Here is a 19,195-nt window from a genome sequence, read left to right as displayed (position 1 = left end):
AGCAACAATGGGCATCAGGTAAATGTATTCAATACAATTTGCAGGCATAATTGAAAGCATTGCTGCCTAATCAAACATCTAAAAGCAAAGCATGCTCAAGCAAAATGTCTATAGACTCATTAGTTGGCAGCCATTCCATTACAATCACACATAATGTCAGTAGTGCCTTGAACCCATGCCAATGACAACAGCATAAATTTTGCATCTCATTTCTATGGCCATAAAATTAATGACCAGTTTAAAAATACTTCTTTGCAAAAGTTATTGCCTAAAGAAATGACATGACTGTGTCTCTGTTATGCAGCCACAAGTGTAATTATGGAGTTGATGCACATTAATATAGTTTCTTGTTTCCCCAGAATAGAATGATTTATCTGGAAGTTGGGGTAAAAATAGATTAATTAAAGATAGATATTTAACAGTCACAATAACAAAAATTTGCACGTGAACTGACCCTATTCTCCAGTTTCTGCAAGTTAAACTAATCTCCTATAGGTTTGATAGCAGAATCAATATTTTATGATGTCTGTAAAAAAAAAAAAACATACAATGTCATTCCTTATTAAATGCTACGTTTTCCATTACAGCTTATTTATTGATTCAGGAAATAATGCATACCAAAGGGTAAGTTTACCACATTAGGAATGGAGCATAAAACAAACTCTCTTCATTGTAACAAGGGCTGTACTTCAGTTCCTACCCTTTGTTCTGAAGACTTCCAACAAATGAAATTGGTACAATATAATGAATAGGACCATAATACATTCTTATTACAGTTAGAATCCAGCTTTTTAAAAATCCAGACTTTTTCTCCCCAAGAATTCATTTTCTTCTGCAACATTGAGATTACAAGAAAGAATTCCTAAGCATTAAAGATACTGTTTCCACCACTTACTCTGAAAAAGAGCAAGCAAGATGTCTCAGCCAATGCCTCTGAGAGAAACTTGCTAGCTCACATCCTCAGATAACTAAACACTTTCAATTTATTTCTAAAAATGTCTAGACAGAATGATGCATTAAAACTGCTCAAGTATAAGAGAAATAAAACAACTGAGGAAAATAAAAAGACATGTAGGTCAAACCACCCTGCTTCTTGCCATTTCAGAAGGTCTCAAGTCACAGCAGGTTGAAATCAGTTCATCCTCTCCAATCTCTGCTGCAGTAAGAACCCATGAAACAAAGGACTGGATGAAGCCATCAAGCAGACCAAGCAAGGTTCTCACTACTCAGTTTTTCATAAGAACAAGTAGATAAAGCTGCTTTCAAGCTGGGAGGGGTACACTTAGCCCCTTGATAGGGGCATCCTGTATTTTTAAGATGCTAGTGACCCAATCCATGAGTCACCCTGCAAGACTGGATTCTTCTGACAATCAGTTTTTCAATGCATGCTTTGCCATGCAGTCTGCTCCAGCACACTCATTCCTGAGGGCCTTCTAGGGTCCCCTATTACCATGATGATTTTTAATGGCTTGTTTTGTAAAGGTCAAGTAGAAACTCTTTAACAGCTAATTCTTAATACAGAAACAACATTGTTTGCAAACAAATGTGCTTCAAGCAAGAAAAGCAACTGCAACTTTTGCTTAATGAGTTCTTTCTTATGAGCTGTAGTTGTAAGTTCTTTCTTAAGATCTCATTCTTATGATGCATATCAGGCCAAAACCATTTTGTGCTGCACTGGTGGATGTATGTCATGTTACTTGAAATTGCACTTGGTGTGGACACTTCACAGATAACAGCTGTGTTAGCTGAAAGGGACAAACAACACAGTGATGTGCCTACAGTGAAAGCTCCCAGACTTCTGGGACTGAGTGGTATTTGGCACACTTTTAATGCATTTGATGGTCTCTCCAGAAATGCATCATGATGATCCTCAAAGAACTGGGTAACAACTAAGCCATATCTTTCCCATTTATGGTTAAATACTGACCACGTATTTATGCTCTTGACTAAAAAGTTCAAGTGTGTTAAAATATAGAACTCATGTGCTCATGTGGCTCTGGTGACCACAAGATACTGACTCCATTTCTGAAGTCCAAAGAGACTTCTACTTGCTGCCATTTCCTGAAAAAGAGTGTGCAGAGGGGGAAAAAATTCAAAGGAAATACGACCCCTGTACAAAAACAGAAAAGAAAAAAATACAAAATCAAACCCTTTGCATTTAGTGCAACTCTAGCAGCTTGACTATTTCCAGGAAGCAGAGGTCTCAGGCTCCAGACACACTCTGCTCTGCCAAGAGCCAGAAGCATCTGAGTCATTGAAAGGTTTCCTACAGGTGCTCCCCATAATTACACTGTGAATAACACCAGTGCTCCAGAGACACAGATTTGCCCTCTATTATGTTACAGTGAAATAAAAACAAAAGTGGACCGTCATCGGTTTTTATCAGAGTGAAAAATGCTAGTTAGAAAATGTCATGTCATACCTTTCTGCATAATTTAGTGCTGCAGATCACATATGAGGTGCAACGAGTGTTTTCTGGGGAACTGGTTCTGCAAATTCCCATAGTATGACTCGATTTGGCTAGTACTTCTGGTATCTCACTTTCAACATTGAGCCAAAATATTTTGTGAAAAGTGAGTAAAAATATGTATTTTACTAAAATAAATGCATAGAACAGATGGCAAGTGAACTTCAAACACAAATACAACTTCTAGAGCTTAGGGTACTTCTGCCAACTTTAGCACTATTTTTAGCATAAATTGAAAACAAGGTTCCTTTAACTAAACATTTTGGCAGTCACAGTATTGATTCAATTAATCTCAAAACAGAGAAATGCCAAAAACTATATTAAGTCAGAATCTTTGACAAAGTTGAGACTTTTATAATGTTAGTGGAATATTAGTCTTACAAAAAAATGAACCCAATTTGTATGCAAATTACCTTTGTTTTCAAGCTTTTTCTCAATTCTAAGATCTAGAACAGATCGCTGAGTGTAACTACAGCTTTTTAGTTATGCTTAAACTGCTTAGATTAACAGTCAAATATTTCAAATTCAAAGAAAAAAAAGGCAGCAGTGTCTAAGAGAAAGACATTTATAAAGAGCTCTTCAATTTAAGAATAAAATAGATACAATAAATGTCTAATAATCTAAAAAAAAATCTGATCAAAGACCAGTGGATTGGATATAAATAAAATTGTACATTTTTGGTCATAAGAACAATGTGAACTTTCTTTATGCATAAATTAACACACTTAACTGTAAAAGTCAGTGTTAAATCAGGTAACACCTCACACAGGAAAATTAAATATTTTCCCATACAATTAACTTTGTGTCTTTCACTTACACATGTACCCACTTGTCCTAAAAAGCTTCCATTTTTTTCACTCTATATGGACAAAAAGATGCTTTTGTCAGGATATTTACTGACCTGTCAGACAACATCAGAAGGCTTCTTCCTAGGAAGATTCAAGAAAGTTCTCAAATTCATCAATCTGGTTGCAAAGAAATATGTATGCACTTTCTGAGAGAGATGCACATGGGTGACCATAGTTTTAAGGAGCCTGGTTCTACTTGCACCCATGCTCTTCAATTTTTTTTAATTGTTATTCTTTCACACCTCCTTGCTTTATCCTTATGGATAGGCAAGATTCTGTATGCTATTGGCCAAAGCCCATAAAACAAGAGTTTACAAATAGTTTAGTCAAACCAGCTAGTCACTACGTGCAAAGTCAGTGGGGCTTCAAAAACATTCAGTGATGAAAGAGAGTGGAGTGGAAAGTATGCCACAACACATCCTTGTGGAACAACTCACAAGCTGAAGGAGACACTGTTTGAGAGAGCAGTCAAGTATCATTATGTCCTACAGGAAGTATGTGATTTTTGAAAGTGTTGGTCCAGTTCTTTCAGCCTCCAAAAATACTTCTGGATGCCTCTGAAAACATGTCAACTCACAAGATTCTTGAAAACAGCTGATGTAGCATATCTACTATATCATGATAACGTACCATGACAGCATGTACCATTCTTCACCTTCCCTTTCAGCTAGAAGAGAGATTATTTTATTTACATATTAAAAATGGAGTGACTGCTACCACAAAAGCAAGAACAGGAAATATGGAGTTTAAATACACACAGTAGTTTTTATTCTTCCTAGCTTGTTTCAGCATAGTTTCCAAATTCCTGCTCCCACCCCTCCTTTTTTTCCTAGAATATATTATTCTTTTTTCACCTTATATGTTGACATCTTTCTTCTTTCTCTGGAGGGGGTAGAACTGAACATCACAGCCTTCTGCACTTTCAATACTTTCCAAATTTTCCATTTTTCAAATGTCTAGGTGTGCAGAGAGGTATGGAAATGGGCACAAAAGTTGACCTCCCTCAGCTGCTGCCACTGCTTTGTTGCACTAGGAGCTGGCCAAGAATCTGACTGCTTATCTCCATGTGAGTCCTTTGTTCTACACCTACAAAAGTCACGCCTAATTTGTACAGTCCTAAAGTAAGAATGACACAACCAAATAAAGTTTAGCACACACTTCTTGAACTCTGGACATTACACCAACAACTCATACCACTGATCCACATTCCCTTAAATAATTTGCAAGTAAGTGCAGGCTCCTATTTCTCATAAGTTTTTTATACTCCTGCATGCAGCAAATGCACATTAATTTGGAGAAATGTATCCTTGCTTGCAGAAAACAATGGTATAACTTTCATTTTATTGAAAAATGCTGAAAACTAAGGTGTGAGTGTTCACACGCCTCAGCATTTTTACAAAGTTCTATGACCTGAACCAGAGAGACACCATGAGAATTTTTTACAAGGCAATATATCCTGCTTAAGAATCAAATGTACTCTAATAAAAAGAATAAGACTGAATATAATTTTCACAGAAATCACAGCAAGTTATGCAATAACAATTACAGACTATACAAATCAAATCATCCACTTTACTAGAGATAATGAAATCTCATTTTTGTTAATAATTTGTTGAACTGGAAAAGAAATTCTGAATCAAATTACCAATGAAGAAAGTAAATAGACTAGAATTTTCTTGACCTTCAAATTACACAAAGCAGTAAATGCAAACTCTGCTTTTTGTAGGCAACTCTCACACTTATTACAGAGTCAGAGCCTCAGGAAGTTAATAAATCTTCAAAAACATGCTGTCTTTAAGTAAGATAGGTTCACAATGAAACAACCACCACGCCTAAGTTCATGTTAGTAATTTTCTTAATATTACTTTCCCTCACTCTGTTCTGTTGGACAGTGAGGAGAAGAGGAAAACTACATTTTATCTTCTGTAACAGTGAGGAGCTGCAATATAAAAAATAGCAAATTACTGTAATACAATTTTTAAACAATCACATAGTTGGTGTTTACAGAATCTTGGCAATCTTGAATCTTTGGAAGTTTCAAGTTGCACTGTCCCTTTCAATTGAACTGTTATGGCTGCATAACTTGATTTTAACAGGCATAAGAAATGTATGAACTTGTGCCTTGTTACAACATTATTTGCCTAATATGACTTACATATTTTCACTTTCTCAGGAGGCACGCTGCAGCCTATACATTCGAACCTCCTTGTCCAGAAACAGACACTTCTTCAACCACTGTAAAAAGTGAAGCATTGCATAGGCTTTTTTGACCTCGCACTGTGACCCTCATACCAGCATCCACAGGCTATAGGTCATGACCTCAAGAATTAGCATCATGGAAATAAGAGCCCTTCCAGGTTTAGTTACAGAACAGAACACTGTAGCAACAAACCCCTCAGTCTTCTCTAAACTGAACTCTGCAGCTTTGTTTAAACTCCACTAGAAGACAATAGATAACCCGCACTTCAGTTTTCATTACTCGCACACTAAATCATCTCCTCTCCAGCTAAAGGTCTGAGCTCCCGCTGCACTATGAAAACATTCATTCAGTGTGGATCGAAAGCCAATATCATATTGCCACGAGATGATCCTATTAAAAGGTTAAAGAAACATCACTATGGAATTGAAGACTTTTGCAACGTTAAGAGAAAAGGCTGAAATAAGTAATCTCTGCTAAAATTCTATCTCCTAAGCAGGCTACTTTGCATTCACTTCCTCTGGAAAAAAACAACCAGCACATCACATGGTCTTTGCAAGGCTGACTCTTGCTAACAAAGGTCCATTTATACTAAATTTATAACAAATAAGCTCCATAACGAGCTCCATTATAGATTAAATCCCGAGCTATATTTCTAGCCCGGTCTTTCCATCAGCGAGCGCTCGGCGCTGCGTTCGCCGCCGGCAGCGGCCCCGGTGGCTGTGCGCGCCCCGGGCGCTCGGGCGGCTGTTCCCCGCCAGCCGCAGCAGGGGGCGCCAGTCCCCTCGGCCTCGGGCGGCCGCGGCAGTGGGAACGGCGGGGAAAAGGACACGAGACTCACCTTTCTCCGGGAATTCTTGAGGATAACTGCAGAAAAAGAAGAAGAAGAAACATCATCAAGCAACGCACGCTTGCAAATCCACGGCAAGAGGACATGGCACAGAACAGCAACCAGTTTTCAACAAGTTTTGTGGTCGAAACTCAGCACTGCAAGTTTTCCTTGAAAATTCTGAAGTCTTTATCTTTGGGTTAAAGTATTTACTCAGTTTTCCTTTTTCCTTTGCAGCTGACAGAATCTCCAGTCCCTTCAAGGAAGACTTGAACAAAACCAAATCCAGACTGAACAGCCTTTTCTGGTAACTTTTAGAAAGTTACCAGAAAGGAAAAGATATCCTTTTTCAGATATCTTAAGGTATGAAAACACACAAAAGCATCTATAATTTAAGTAAACCTTTTAAATGTTAACAAATTCCACAAATTTTTGTGGGCTAGTAGAGCCATTAAACATATTTTGAAATAAACCAGCAGTTCAGTAGGAAACTAAATAAAAAATCAAAAATAGTGAGTATAGCTACCGTAAATTTACAGAAATACAAGTGAAAACGGATTAATAATTAACCAGAAAGATAAAAGTTAAAGCATGCATAAATAAGAGTTCCTTTTTAAATAAGGAGATCTCAACTTTTATAATGCCTAGAAAACAAAAAAAATATTTATCATCCCAGAAAGAAAACATACTTTCATACACTGTTTCTTCTGGGCTAAATCTTAGTATTTCAGAAACTAAAATAATCACAGAATGCAGTTTGATGATACAGACAAATTATCAGGACAGAGTTACGTAGAATGGCATTCAAGAAGCATTCATGGGCTAAGAACTAACTGGCAAATAAAATGCAGCTGCCAAGATCATCTTTATGAACAATAAGCAGTAGTAAGGATATCAGTTTAGTCAATAAGGAGATGTTGGCAAGAAATGAGCAGAAGAGAAAGGAATGGTCTAGAGATAAGAAACTGAGAAATGCAAACAGAGATAAAAGGCCAGATCTAAGAAATCCAGTGTAGCAAGTGGCAGTAACACAGCCCAACATGTGGGATGTTAAAATCAAAGAAGATTACAATGTGCATGTATTTTGTAGCCTACATGAAAAGCAAAACACTGTTAACAGTGAATAATATTACAGGAAATGAGGAAGGCATTAGAAATTAAAATAAGATGTGAAACCATGGGGTCACATAAATGAATAGTAAAAGATGCAGTGTCAATATGCCCATAAATGCAGGTTCCCTCTCTTTGATATTTCATCATCCACAAAAGCATCGGTCAGTCAAGAAAAAAGTCAGTAGCACTGTATCTGCAAGTCATCTGTACATTCACAGTTAACTCAATAACCCAGAATGGAAAACCCAGGAAAGAAAAAATACATAGATAAAATACCACTTTCTTAAAAGAGAATATGAGGGAGAGCTAGTTCCCTAAGCATTTACAGCCTGAATGAAAAGAACACAAAACTTCAAATACAAGATTTTGGGACACATCTCATGTCTCCCTCCAGTTAGCACCCTCACCAGATGATTGTGCTGTCCTGGAAATTATAAACAAGTTGCCACAGGGGCAGAAGCATGCCATCAATGGAATGCTTAGGAGATAACACATAAGCTGTCGTACACCAGCTGAGCATGGTGATAGGAAGCTCACTCATATCCTCAATACATTATATCTCTCATGTCTTAATGAATCTTACCAAAGCAGAGGTGAAGAAAAGCTCTGCCCAACTAGCTTGCAATCAGGTTTCAAAATATTAAACAATTCAAATGGGACAAATCATTCTGATCCCATTGCTTACTAAATTGTAGCAGTTTAGAGAAGACAAGACTTGAACCCATGCAGATTTTTTTAAAAAATCAGGACCTAGACAGATTTTTTAATTGTTAATATGGTTAATGTTTATTAAAAGATTGCATAAAACTTTAAGATATCAGTAAGTGACTTTCTAACACAGTAAAGCCATGAAGTTCACTTACCTTGCTTTAATATCCTTTATCTTCTTAAGAAGAACTTCCCTTCTTTCTTTTGCTTTCTTGGATAGATTTTCTCCTTTTAGTGTTTGGGAAACAAATGTTTCAACATCTAAATAAAGAAGAAAATAAATACACCTCAAAAAAAGACAAAATACTGCTGTAATGAGCTTGCCCTGATACTACTGTGAAAAAAAATAAGAAAATTATTTTCAGCCCTATTCACAGCATAGTTAACAGACATTTTAGACTCTAAATGAGATACATTTGTTCTCAATCTACTTATGCTTAGCACAGCAAATCCTATGGTGACATTTGATTCTTGCTCACTTAATTATGCTACGTAAGTCCTAATAAATTGCAGTCCTATAACAATTACTTTCCATCACCTAAAGTAAAAGACAAAGCTAAAACATGGAAATAGCCTTTATGCATATATTACTGCCATGTTATTTCAGAAGTTCAAGTTGCATAGATGGTTGTGTAATTTATTATTTCAGCAGTAACACTTACCCAGATACTAATATAGCTCACTTACTGGTTACAGTATTTTCAAGTGTTCCCACAATGCCTCTGAAATCAATGATTGACTAAAGATTCATATCCAAAGCAATCCTGAAAAGTATTAGGTAAGCAAATTAACCATATCAAAGGAGTCCAGCTCACCAGTGTACTTTAAATTAAGCACACCTCTACTTGTAGAATCACAAACAAAGGCTCTTGCCTGCACTCTAAGTTTTAACTCTTACTCAGATGATACTTTAATACAGTCATGTAGAAACAAAGCATTCCATAAAAGCTACCACAGTTCTTTTAATACAGTAAATATCCATTCCATAGGATAAAAAGAATGCAGCATGTATTGAATTTGTGGGAGTGTAACACAGAAGTATGTTTTCCTTATTGACTAAACTATGGCAAAAAATAACATTAGAAGTTTCTTATAGTTACCACTCAACATACAATTATCCCAAAAACAGAAAAGGAGAAATACAACCAAAAAATCCTGCTTGTTAACATAAACATCTCACCTGTATGGGTAACAATTGCTCATTGAATAAGAGAAAGCATTTGTGGGTAACAAAACACCTTCTCAGTGCCTGCTCACCCCCACAGACACACACAGAGACACATATATATACCTTGGCTCTCTCTGGATAGATGCAAATGCATATGGATAGTACTGTTTTAATCCTATAACTTTTCCAATCAGATGAGACATTCCATTTGAATACAGAAACATAAATAACAGCCAATTAAGTACACAACTGTCTACTTGCAAAAGTTTACATGAATATTTGCTGCAGATTTCCTAAATGAAAAACTTAATTGCCTGCTTTTTTCTGTATAAAACAGAAACATACCACCCTTTGTATTACAGGATGCAAGAAAACAATTCAAAAGTTACCCTTCAAGAACACTAGCACAGCTATTACAAAGATGCTCTTCTTTACAAATAATTCACTGGATTATTATTTAAATGTTTGGATTACTGTCCTCACCAAATGCAGCAAAAATATTCCTTTTTTACAGAGTTTTGAAGAATTTTAGAGTTTTGAAGAATTGATCCTCCTCTCTCCATAAGACAGAGAATCTTTCCATTACATTTTCCAAAGCAATCCTGAATGGGGGAGACCTTCACTCAGTTCTGTGGCATTCCTTCTTTAAAAGGACAGAAGGAAAGGCACTTAACATGTATTAATGCATCCTCCAGACGTACCCCCAACAGCTTCTATACTGCAGACCAAGAATGCCTACAGGGATTTTTTCCAAACCCATAGAAAAAGTACACATCTTCATAAATTACAAGGATTGGAATTGCCAATCAAGCTGGCAGGGGAGAACTCACAGAATCCAATGACATTGACAAACTACAAAACTAAGGTCAAAAAAATGATATTTTTACTATTCAGAGCAAAAATCAAAACAGTTCAAAACAAATCAACAGTTTTTCTCTCAATGAAACCTAGCAGGATTTTCCAGTACAAAACTAGCTTTTACTTGAAGAGGGACAGCCTGATTAAATATTTATTTTTCCATACTTTTATCTATTTATTTTAAAAATTAGATAGCAGCTTCAAAGTTCTACCTAGATACCAACATACAAAATTTTAGAGGAATTAGTCATGTTTATAAATCAGGAGCAATACTTGCATGATAACCTTTGGACACTAATTAATCACAAAACTTGGATTCAGAAGTCTTCATTTAAACTCAGTGGGCTTCTTTACTTCTTGGAAAGGCTCAACCCAGGTGAGAATTCTGCCATCTCAGACTCTGACTGTCAAAGCTTTATTCAAATACAAACATTGAAATAACACAATTAAGGAATATGTGGGGAAAAGAAACCAAGTTGATTATTATAAAAAAGGATTACCACTTCTGGTTTAAAATACACTATGAATACAAAAATTTCAGGACTAACTATATTGCTGAGAGAGTTTGTTGTTTTCCAGAAAACCCTGGACTTCAAAAGCAGAAATAGTAGAGAATTTTCAACCACGGAAGAACAGGGCAGAAGTAGATGCTCCATTTACTCTCAGTATAAGTAAAGTTGGAGGAGAGAGGTAGAAAGAGAGCAAGCATATACAAGTTTGTCATTTCTAAACATCAGCAGTTGCAGAAGACATCCCTGGGATGGCTTCCCCCTTACGTGAGTATGTGAAACAAGTTCTCCAAGCTTAGGCGTACCCAGAGTCAGGGTGCACTGTTTTCATCATGGAACACTATTACTTCCATATGTCCAGGGATATCATATGGCTTGATTCATCACAACCCCAAAATACAAAGACAGATCTGACATACACATGATGCTAAAGAAGCAGTTTACCTGAAAATTACGTTTTACTGTATCATATATATTTCTTATCTACTCAGAGTTACATAGTATGTTATAGATCTTGTTTTCATTTACTGTTGTAAATCCATCCAGGATGTACCAGATGCAGAAGATGAGTAACATCCTAAGCTTCTCTGGACAAGAAGCCAGCAAGTCATCTAAGTTATGATCATCTCTTCACTTCCTGTTCTTCCACACTGTGGAGGAATATGGACTGCCTGAACATAAGGAAATGTTCCTGTAATTTCTCTGACCTTCCCCAAAGTGATTTATGTAGGAATTAGAACAGAACTTGGGAGTTCAGCATGGCAGATCCAAGTTTAATACAGTAAACTTCAAAGAGAAGCAGCAAAATGCACCCATTTCTCACCACTATTCTAGTCACACACTTCCTCTCCCCTCTCCAGGACGATCCACAACTTGGACTCTCCTGTACTAGTTTAATGCTACTCAGAAAACAAAACTACTCCTCACAAGCACTTCAGCGTAGACCTGTTTCATGCTTCAGCAGCAGCTGATCCATCAAGAAATTTTAAAAGGAAAAAAATATAAAATCCAGAAAGAAAACCTCTTTGAACAGATTTCTGATCAAAAAGCACTTTAACTAATCAGTTACCCCCAGAGAAAAAAAAAAAAAAAAAAAAAAAAAAACAACAACAACAACAACAAATGACATATTCCCATAAATTTTTCCTAATGAATTAGGCAGCTATTTAGTATCACACATTGCACACATTGCAGACATTTACTTGGTTCCACTGAAAATATGAAAATAAAAAATAAATTCAAAAAACACTAAAACAAACAAAAACAAAGAAATATACGCAGTGGAACCCTACTTAACACCTCTTTTCTTAAGCTTGTGTGTTAGACTTCTTGATAGCTTAAATGCCCATACTTATTGCTCTGTTTCTTAAAGCTTGTGCTGTTAAATTTGCTTGCACAATACCCCAGAGGAATTATTTGCCTGCAGGAAATGAACAAAAGCTACCAAACTGAAAGATACAATTGATACAAATCACTCACAAATTGCTCTGCCAATACAGGTTACAAACTGACCGAAAAGGAAAGTCACACCTCAGTCTAGCTCTGTCCACTTCAACCAGCTCATACAGTTCAAAACTTAAGCGCCAGTTTACAGAACAGTCAAAAGCTAAAAGCCATTGTAATTTCATTTTCATCTCTTCAGTCCTTTTACGAGGAGAAAAGCTAAGATTTATTTTGCATTCCATTGTTAAAACAGTTTATGGTTCTCTTTACTTCAATTATTATAAACAGACAACACTGCAAGATTTTAATTGTTTTAAAGACTTTGGAGCTATTTTCTTTAATGAAGGCTGGAACCACACAGATGGAATTTTCAAGAACATTGTAAATTTCTAGCCCAAAGCAAGTGCTGTGTTAAAGAGTGCTAAGCATAACAAATCATAGCACATTTGTTGTTTACAGGATTTAATATTGTAAATGTAAGTCACACGTAATAAACAAAGATACTTAGGACAGAACTACCTCAATTTTTTGTCAGGGTGGGCCAAGCAGATTCCCACAGAGGCACCCAAAGACTATGTGCTGGGTCGATCTTTCTGCCCTCCTCCACCAGTCCCATCCAACACATTGGATAATGTGTTATCCAATCACATTATCAAGAAGTTAATCACTCCATCATGGACACATCAACTGATGAGTTGACAGCATTCATATGACAAGAATCAGAAAGTGGCAATGAGATAGGAGCATCTCCACGCACATGGCAGGGCCCATGGCCCAAGGAGAAAGGAGGCTGGTTTGGAGGCTGGACACAAACCCATCAGACGACCAGGGACATTCCAGGGGATAACCTGAAGTAGTACTGCCACTCCCACGAGAAGGCAACAGCAGCTCAGCAGAGCAATTCCTGCAGCCACCAGCCTTTTCTCTCCTCTGTCTCAAGCACCCCGAGAGCCAGCAGCCGGCTGCCAGCCAGGGAATTCGGGATGGCAAGCCAGAGAATTTAGGGAGATAGCTGCAAGCTAGGCACATTTATTACACACATACTGTCCAAAGGTGACCAGTATTAAACAGACTGCCATGTATCTTTCAGCTTTACACAGGCTGGCATCAGAAAGCAATTAATTAATTTAATTTCAAAGTTGTCATGCGATTCATTAATAGGGAAAAAGCCTGAAGACAAACTGCCAAGCAATAGCTGTCACTGCCTGTTCTCTTAAATAAAGAAATATTAGAGGATTTTGCTTTTGCTCTCCCCCTGACTTCACAACTGTTTTAAAGTCTCTCTCCAGAGTTTGCTAAATTGCCTTTTACATATATATACACTTAATCAGAAACAGAACACATGATGTAAAAAAAAAGGGACTGGACTTCAAGATATCTAAAAATACCACATTTATCCAGCCTAATAAGAAGGTGAGCATTCCTTTTAGTGCACAGTCCTGGAAAGGACTGCCTTTAAAAACTGCTGTACCTTAAATCCCCAGAAACAAGGTTATGTTGCTGTGTTGACACATACAAAGTAAGTATGATGAAAAATGTTGACAGTCAACAGTTTTATTAATGATTTTAAAAGCAGAAGTATACACAAATTGCTAAGACTCCTCAAATGAAGTAAATCGATAAGGCATGTCTTTTAAAAGATTAAAAAAGAAAAATTTTAATCAAGTACTATATATATACATAGTTATATATCTATCTCTAATCTCATTGGATGAGTAGTTGAGCATCCTCTCTCTACATTAAAGAGGTGAGAAAAGATGAAGCTGTACCATATTAAGCATATAATGAAAAAAAACCACACCAGTACAAATCATGATCAAGTTACAAAGTGATTCCAAATGAACTATAATAAAAAATGTTAAGGATTAACCTAAAGATTTACACTGTATGCCACATTATGCTGTGTCTATTGTGGTTTGTTGACATATGATTATGAAAGAAACGTAAACCCAGTCAGATGAGAAAGATAGACTCCATGTTAATTGAAAAAGACAAACTAAGTGAATAATGAGTATATAAAAAATAGCCTATGCCATTTTTATCACCCATATATGACACTTATTCCCAAATTTATGGCAGAGACAATTGAACTATGTTTCAAATCACTGGAGGTTATTTCTTACCAGGAGTCCCTCTGTGCATTTTTTTCACCTCACTGTTTCTAATCTTACTCCATTACTATAGAAACACATACATATTACCAAAGCTGTAAACACATGTCTGCTTAAAAGATGTCTACAATAATCCCCCTGGTTTATCTTGGATTCTTCAGCAGATGGATTCTTCAGCAAGAACTGGCATTTGTTAAAGACTTGAAAACATGGAAATGATACTTTTTAAAAAGAGTAAATTTTTAAACAACAGTGTGCTTTTAAATTTGAACCAATCAATAAAGAGCCACACTGTACCCAGAAGGCTTTTTCTATGATAGGCATGTAAGGAGAAAGTCCAGGAACAGCTGACATGGAAAACAAAAATGGACAGTTTGTTTTTTGGGGATTTGGGTAAATATAACCAGCGTAGTCCAAAAATAAAAGGTAAGCAACTCATGCACTAGATCCAATGTCTTGTAGATTTCTTGCCTTGCCCTTTTCTGCAAACTATTTCCAAGATGCAGCTAAACAAGTAGGTAAACAGTAAAACTTTGAAGAAAAAAATAAGAGGAACCACACAGAAAAAGGTGATCTGGACAATATAACTAAGCATTTAAACAAACTGAAAAATATCTGGGTAGAAATGATCCTTAGGGCAAGAACATTGGTTTCTATTTAGATTTGGGGTTTTACTTAACAGAACAATGAAAATTATATTAGGATATAAGGTTCCATATAAACTAGAGAAAACTTTATCCCATTTTCACAGTGAAAGTATTTGTAATTTTCAAAATACGAATACAGAAGATTCAAACAAGAAATACTGCCAAGCGTGAAGGAAAATTGAACAAAAGACAAAGAAATATCACCCATACTACAGTCACATGCATCATGAACAGGGGAAAAATATAAATGATGCACATATCTAATGATCATGACACCATCAAAAGCTGTGAAAAGATAAAGAAGTCTTATCTCCAACTAAAACTTTGTTACTGAAAAAATCTCAAGAATTTTTTTCTTCTCAAGTTGACTGAAGAAACCAGTCTGGTTTACATTACAGAAGAAATAATATTCCCTTGGGCAAAGAAGGAGCCTTCAAACTCCTCCTCGGCTATGAACAAACCAAAACTTACTAAGGAAAAATAGATGTGAGCAGGCCTCCAACAACCTGTGTAACCAGCAACAATGTGAGGGGACAAAAAAGAGAAACATTCCACTTTGCCAGACACCCACAAAAATATCACATAAACATAACTGACAATGCCTTTTCAAAAGAAGAAAAGGCAGAGAAGGGATGGGCTTCCCTCACTAAATTCCTCTGTCTCAAGCACCATCTGTAAGCGCAGGGACATGGGTGGGGAATTAAGAAGTTACATACACTACCATACACCTCTGAAGGGTAAAGAGGGAAATAAGAGAGCAACAAACTTACTTTCTCCTCCTACCAGGAGTTTAACTCATGACCAGAGGACTGTGTTTCTGTCTCTAGTGTTTTCCTCCTACCACTTGAACAAGTCAGAGAAGACAGGATGGGATTGTGTAATCCCAAAAATCCTCTGCAATAAGTCTATTGCCACACTGACCTTTCCCCTTCAACTTTACAGAAACGGCTTCCTCCTGTTTCCTACTAATGCAGTTAGCCCTGAGCTCAAGCTGTGCTTCTGCCTGGAACATTTCAGCGCCACTGATATGCAACTATAATGACCCTGCCAGCATGTGTGACAGAATTTGTTTCTGTGTTGAAGATATAATATTGTTTAGGTTCAAAGTAAAGCACTCACAAGTCAGAAAATTTCCTGTGCAACTTTAATTCATCCCCTGGTGTGTTTATTCCCATTATCGCCATGTTTAACTACAGGAGCACTTAGTATGTTTTCCAGTAGGATCCCTACTTGTTCAGCAGGGTGGGTGGACATACTCCAGCCATCAATCAAGGGTAAGCAGGGATAAGGAAATCCATATGATCGTTCCTCCACTTGTTGCAGAAGTTGGAAATCATAGGCAAAAAGGCCAAGAAGAGGAGGAAGAGCAGAAGAGCACAGTATTTATGAGATTTTGCACCTGTGAGGGCCTCTCTGCTACGCGAACACCAGACTAAAATTCAGTGCTTGTCGCTACCCATTCGCTGCACGTTCTCAACTGAACCCAATATGAAGAAGTGCCTGGCACTTGCAATGGCCACTAACACAGACATCCAACTCATTATTATCTGGAGAAACCAGCACAGCATGGAGGCAGGTGAATTTGAATTCTAATTCTGTTCCACCATTGATTATTTTTTGCGACCCCAATCGCATCTTGTTTATTATACTAATTTTACCGATGGGAAAACAATATTCCCTCATCTCAAAGAGGTGCTGGATCAATAACTGTGAGCCATTAAAATAATACATTAAGAAGCACCCTCGAAGAAGAGAATGCAGAAATTAATAACTATCTACTAACTGTGGTCTTTTTTATTGTGTAACGGTTTCTTGATGAATAGTAAAGATATTACAGAGCCCCCTTCCCTCCTCCATTACTATACATCTTCACTAGAGGAATAGTTTGAGAAAAAAGGAAGAAGCCTACATAAAAGCTTGTGAGATCCTACACATATCAGTGAAAGAACTGCTCATACAGTTTCCTGGATTAAAGTTTGCTGGATTACTCTCATTTCTAACTTTCATGCACTTGACTGATAACGTTAAAAAATAGAGTTTAACACAAACAGTAAAAAGTAATGTCATTATTTATTTTTCAAAAACAAGCAGGTTACTTAATTTTAACAGTGTATAACCTTACAAGGTTAACCTTGATGGTAACAATTAAAAGCTGCAAACTATTAATACATGTAGTAATAATAAAACAAATATTTAAAGATCATTGGTAAATCATTCCGTTGCCTTCTTAACTTCAGTTCTATAGACAGTACAAAAAGAAATGAGAAAAGCTAAAGCTGTACATACTCTACAAACATTAGATACCTGTGTATAACTTAGGCTGCTGCTCAAAGCAACTCTGAAAGTACATTACATCTTGAGGAAAAACAGGCATTCTTTGTTTCACTTCAAAATACAAACTTCTGTGTCTCTCTTTCCATGGCAGACTGGATAAAGATGGGGAGAAGGAAGGAAGGATAAGTTGTGTACATGAGGTACCATGACTGAGAAAGAAATCATGATCTCAAATGATCTCATCTGCATCACATCCTTCCCCTCACAAAAATTTTTAAAGCACTTAAAACATTGAAGAGTTTCAAGATGAGCTTCACTCAGTGAGACTAGCGCCAAAACAAACATATATGCTTTGCGTCTGACCAAGAGTTCCAGAATTCAGTATTGCCACAGAAAATACCAACATTTAGAAATGCTCTCTAAGTGTAATTATTTTTTCTAAATTATTAAGTATCTATTCCATCATATGAAATCATGAGAAGCTTTCCTTTTTCTTTTTTTTTCTGGTGGCCTTCCATGCAAATTTTAACTACAAATAGTAGGATATGCAAGTAACATAGAAATTGCAGTTAGAAAACACTTCAGACAGTTGGCAGAAGATGAGATGTGGTGATTGCAATATGTTTCAAGCATTAGCTCTTTCAATCAAAGTGTTAAAAAAGAGAATAGTCTGTAAAGGTGATGAGCTGCACTAGACTCTGGCAGGTGCCCGGCCATGTAATTGAGTGCTTGGCCTCAGAAGGAAGATTTCAAAAAGCATGGATAATTTGAATGGCAAAGTCAGAGCTACACAAGTTCCTGTAGCAGAAACAGAAGTTCTCAGAAGAGTCCCAGTGAAATTAAAATGGTTTCAGGATACCAAATTTTTTGATAAAGATACCAGAAAAGCCAACCTTTAAGTATACTATTTATTTTAATTCACAACAATAACCAAAATAATTAAATATGAGTTCTTTGAGGTAAAAGATAGACACTCGCATTCAGAATTCCGTACTAACATTATAACCTTCCAGGGTGAGAAATCAGCCCGTCCCTACGCTCCAACGCATCCTGAGAGCATGGACAGTCACGGTCAGAGGTGTGTGACTGATGTGACAATACCCCAGCAATTCAGCAGCCCTTTCGTCCGCTCCTCAGCTGTTCAGCGGGGAAGTTCATTACTTTTTTTCGGCTGATGCGGGCAGTCTGCCCCGCCAGCACACCCCGAGGGCAGAGACTTCCTCCGGATGGCTGCGCGGTCACCCGGCGGTCACACACCCTGCACGCCTGTCCGCGGGAGCCCCCGAACACTTCACCCCGGCAGGCGCACGCAGCCCCCGAACCTCCCGGCCGGGGAGGGGGTGTGTCGGCTCCCGGGCGCGGACGGGGGCTGCGGGCGCCCCGGCGGGAGGGGGCCCGGCCCGCTCCTTCCTCCCTGCGGGGAAGCGAGCCGGAGCGCTGCGGCTCCCCACGGACGGGCACGAGGGGAGGAAGTAGCCGGGGAAGAGGAACTGGGGGGATGGGAAGGAGAGAACGCCCGAACCCGTGCACTGGCAGCGATCGCCCAGTGCCCACCGAGGAGCGCTCCGCCGCGGCTCCAGGGGGCTGCCCCCGCACGCCCCGGCTCCCCCGGCCGGTCACACCCCCACCGGCCCGCCCCCCTCGGCCTCCCCTCCGCCCGCCCCCCGGGAAGGAAGCCCTCCCTCCTGCCCTCACCTGCCAAGAGGCTGCAGACGTCCCCGGGGACGCCGGGAGCGTCGGACATGATGCGGACGGCGGGGGCGGCCGGGGACACCCGGCGGGCGGGGCTCGACGGCTCACACCGGCCCGGCCCCGCGGGGAGGAAGCGGAGGCCACGCCCCCCGCCCGCAGCGGCGCGGCCGCGAGCCGGGGGGGCGGGGTTTAGCATCACCGGGGCGTGGCTTCCTCCATGAAGGCGGTGCTTCGGCGCGCTGGGGCGGGGTTTCGCGGCGTTGGGCGGAGTTTCATGCTTCGGGGGCGGGGCTTCCCTCCTGCTCTCTCTCCCCCCGCCCCTCAGCGCCGC

At 38.5% G+C, this 19,195-nt stretch overlaps 1 protein-coding gene across 1 annotated transcript in view; it reads right to left on the bottom strand.

Annotated features, from left to right (window-relative positions):
* The window catches only part of SKAP2 (src kinase associated phosphoprotein 2), a 118,449-nt gene extending 99,464 nt beyond the window's left edge, over positions 1-18,985 (bottom strand). The window contains exons 1-3 of the mRNA XM_084204745.1: positions 18,868-18,985; positions 8,318-8,423; positions 6,354-6,379 (exon numbers count right to left, since the gene is read on the bottom strand). Coding sequence (XP_084060871.1) covers positions 6,354-6,379; positions 8,318-8,423; positions 18,868-18,916 — 181 coding nt within the window. The 5' untranslated portion in view covers positions 18,917-18,985. The remainder of the gene's footprint in view (positions 1-6,353; positions 6,380-8,317; positions 8,424-18,867) is intronic.
* Between the last annotated feature and the right edge of the window lie 210 nt (positions 18,986-19,195).

The sequence above is a fragment of the Fringilla coelebs genome (assembly GCF_963513975.1).
Source record: "Fringilla coelebs genome assembly, chromosome: 1".
NCBI classification, from domain to species: domain Eukaryota; kingdom Metazoa; phylum Chordata; class Aves; order Passeriformes; family Fringillidae; genus Fringilla; species Fringilla coelebs.
The sequence above is the reverse complement of the archived record's forward strand: the minus strand, read 5'-3'. Positions and strand labels throughout refer to the sequence as shown.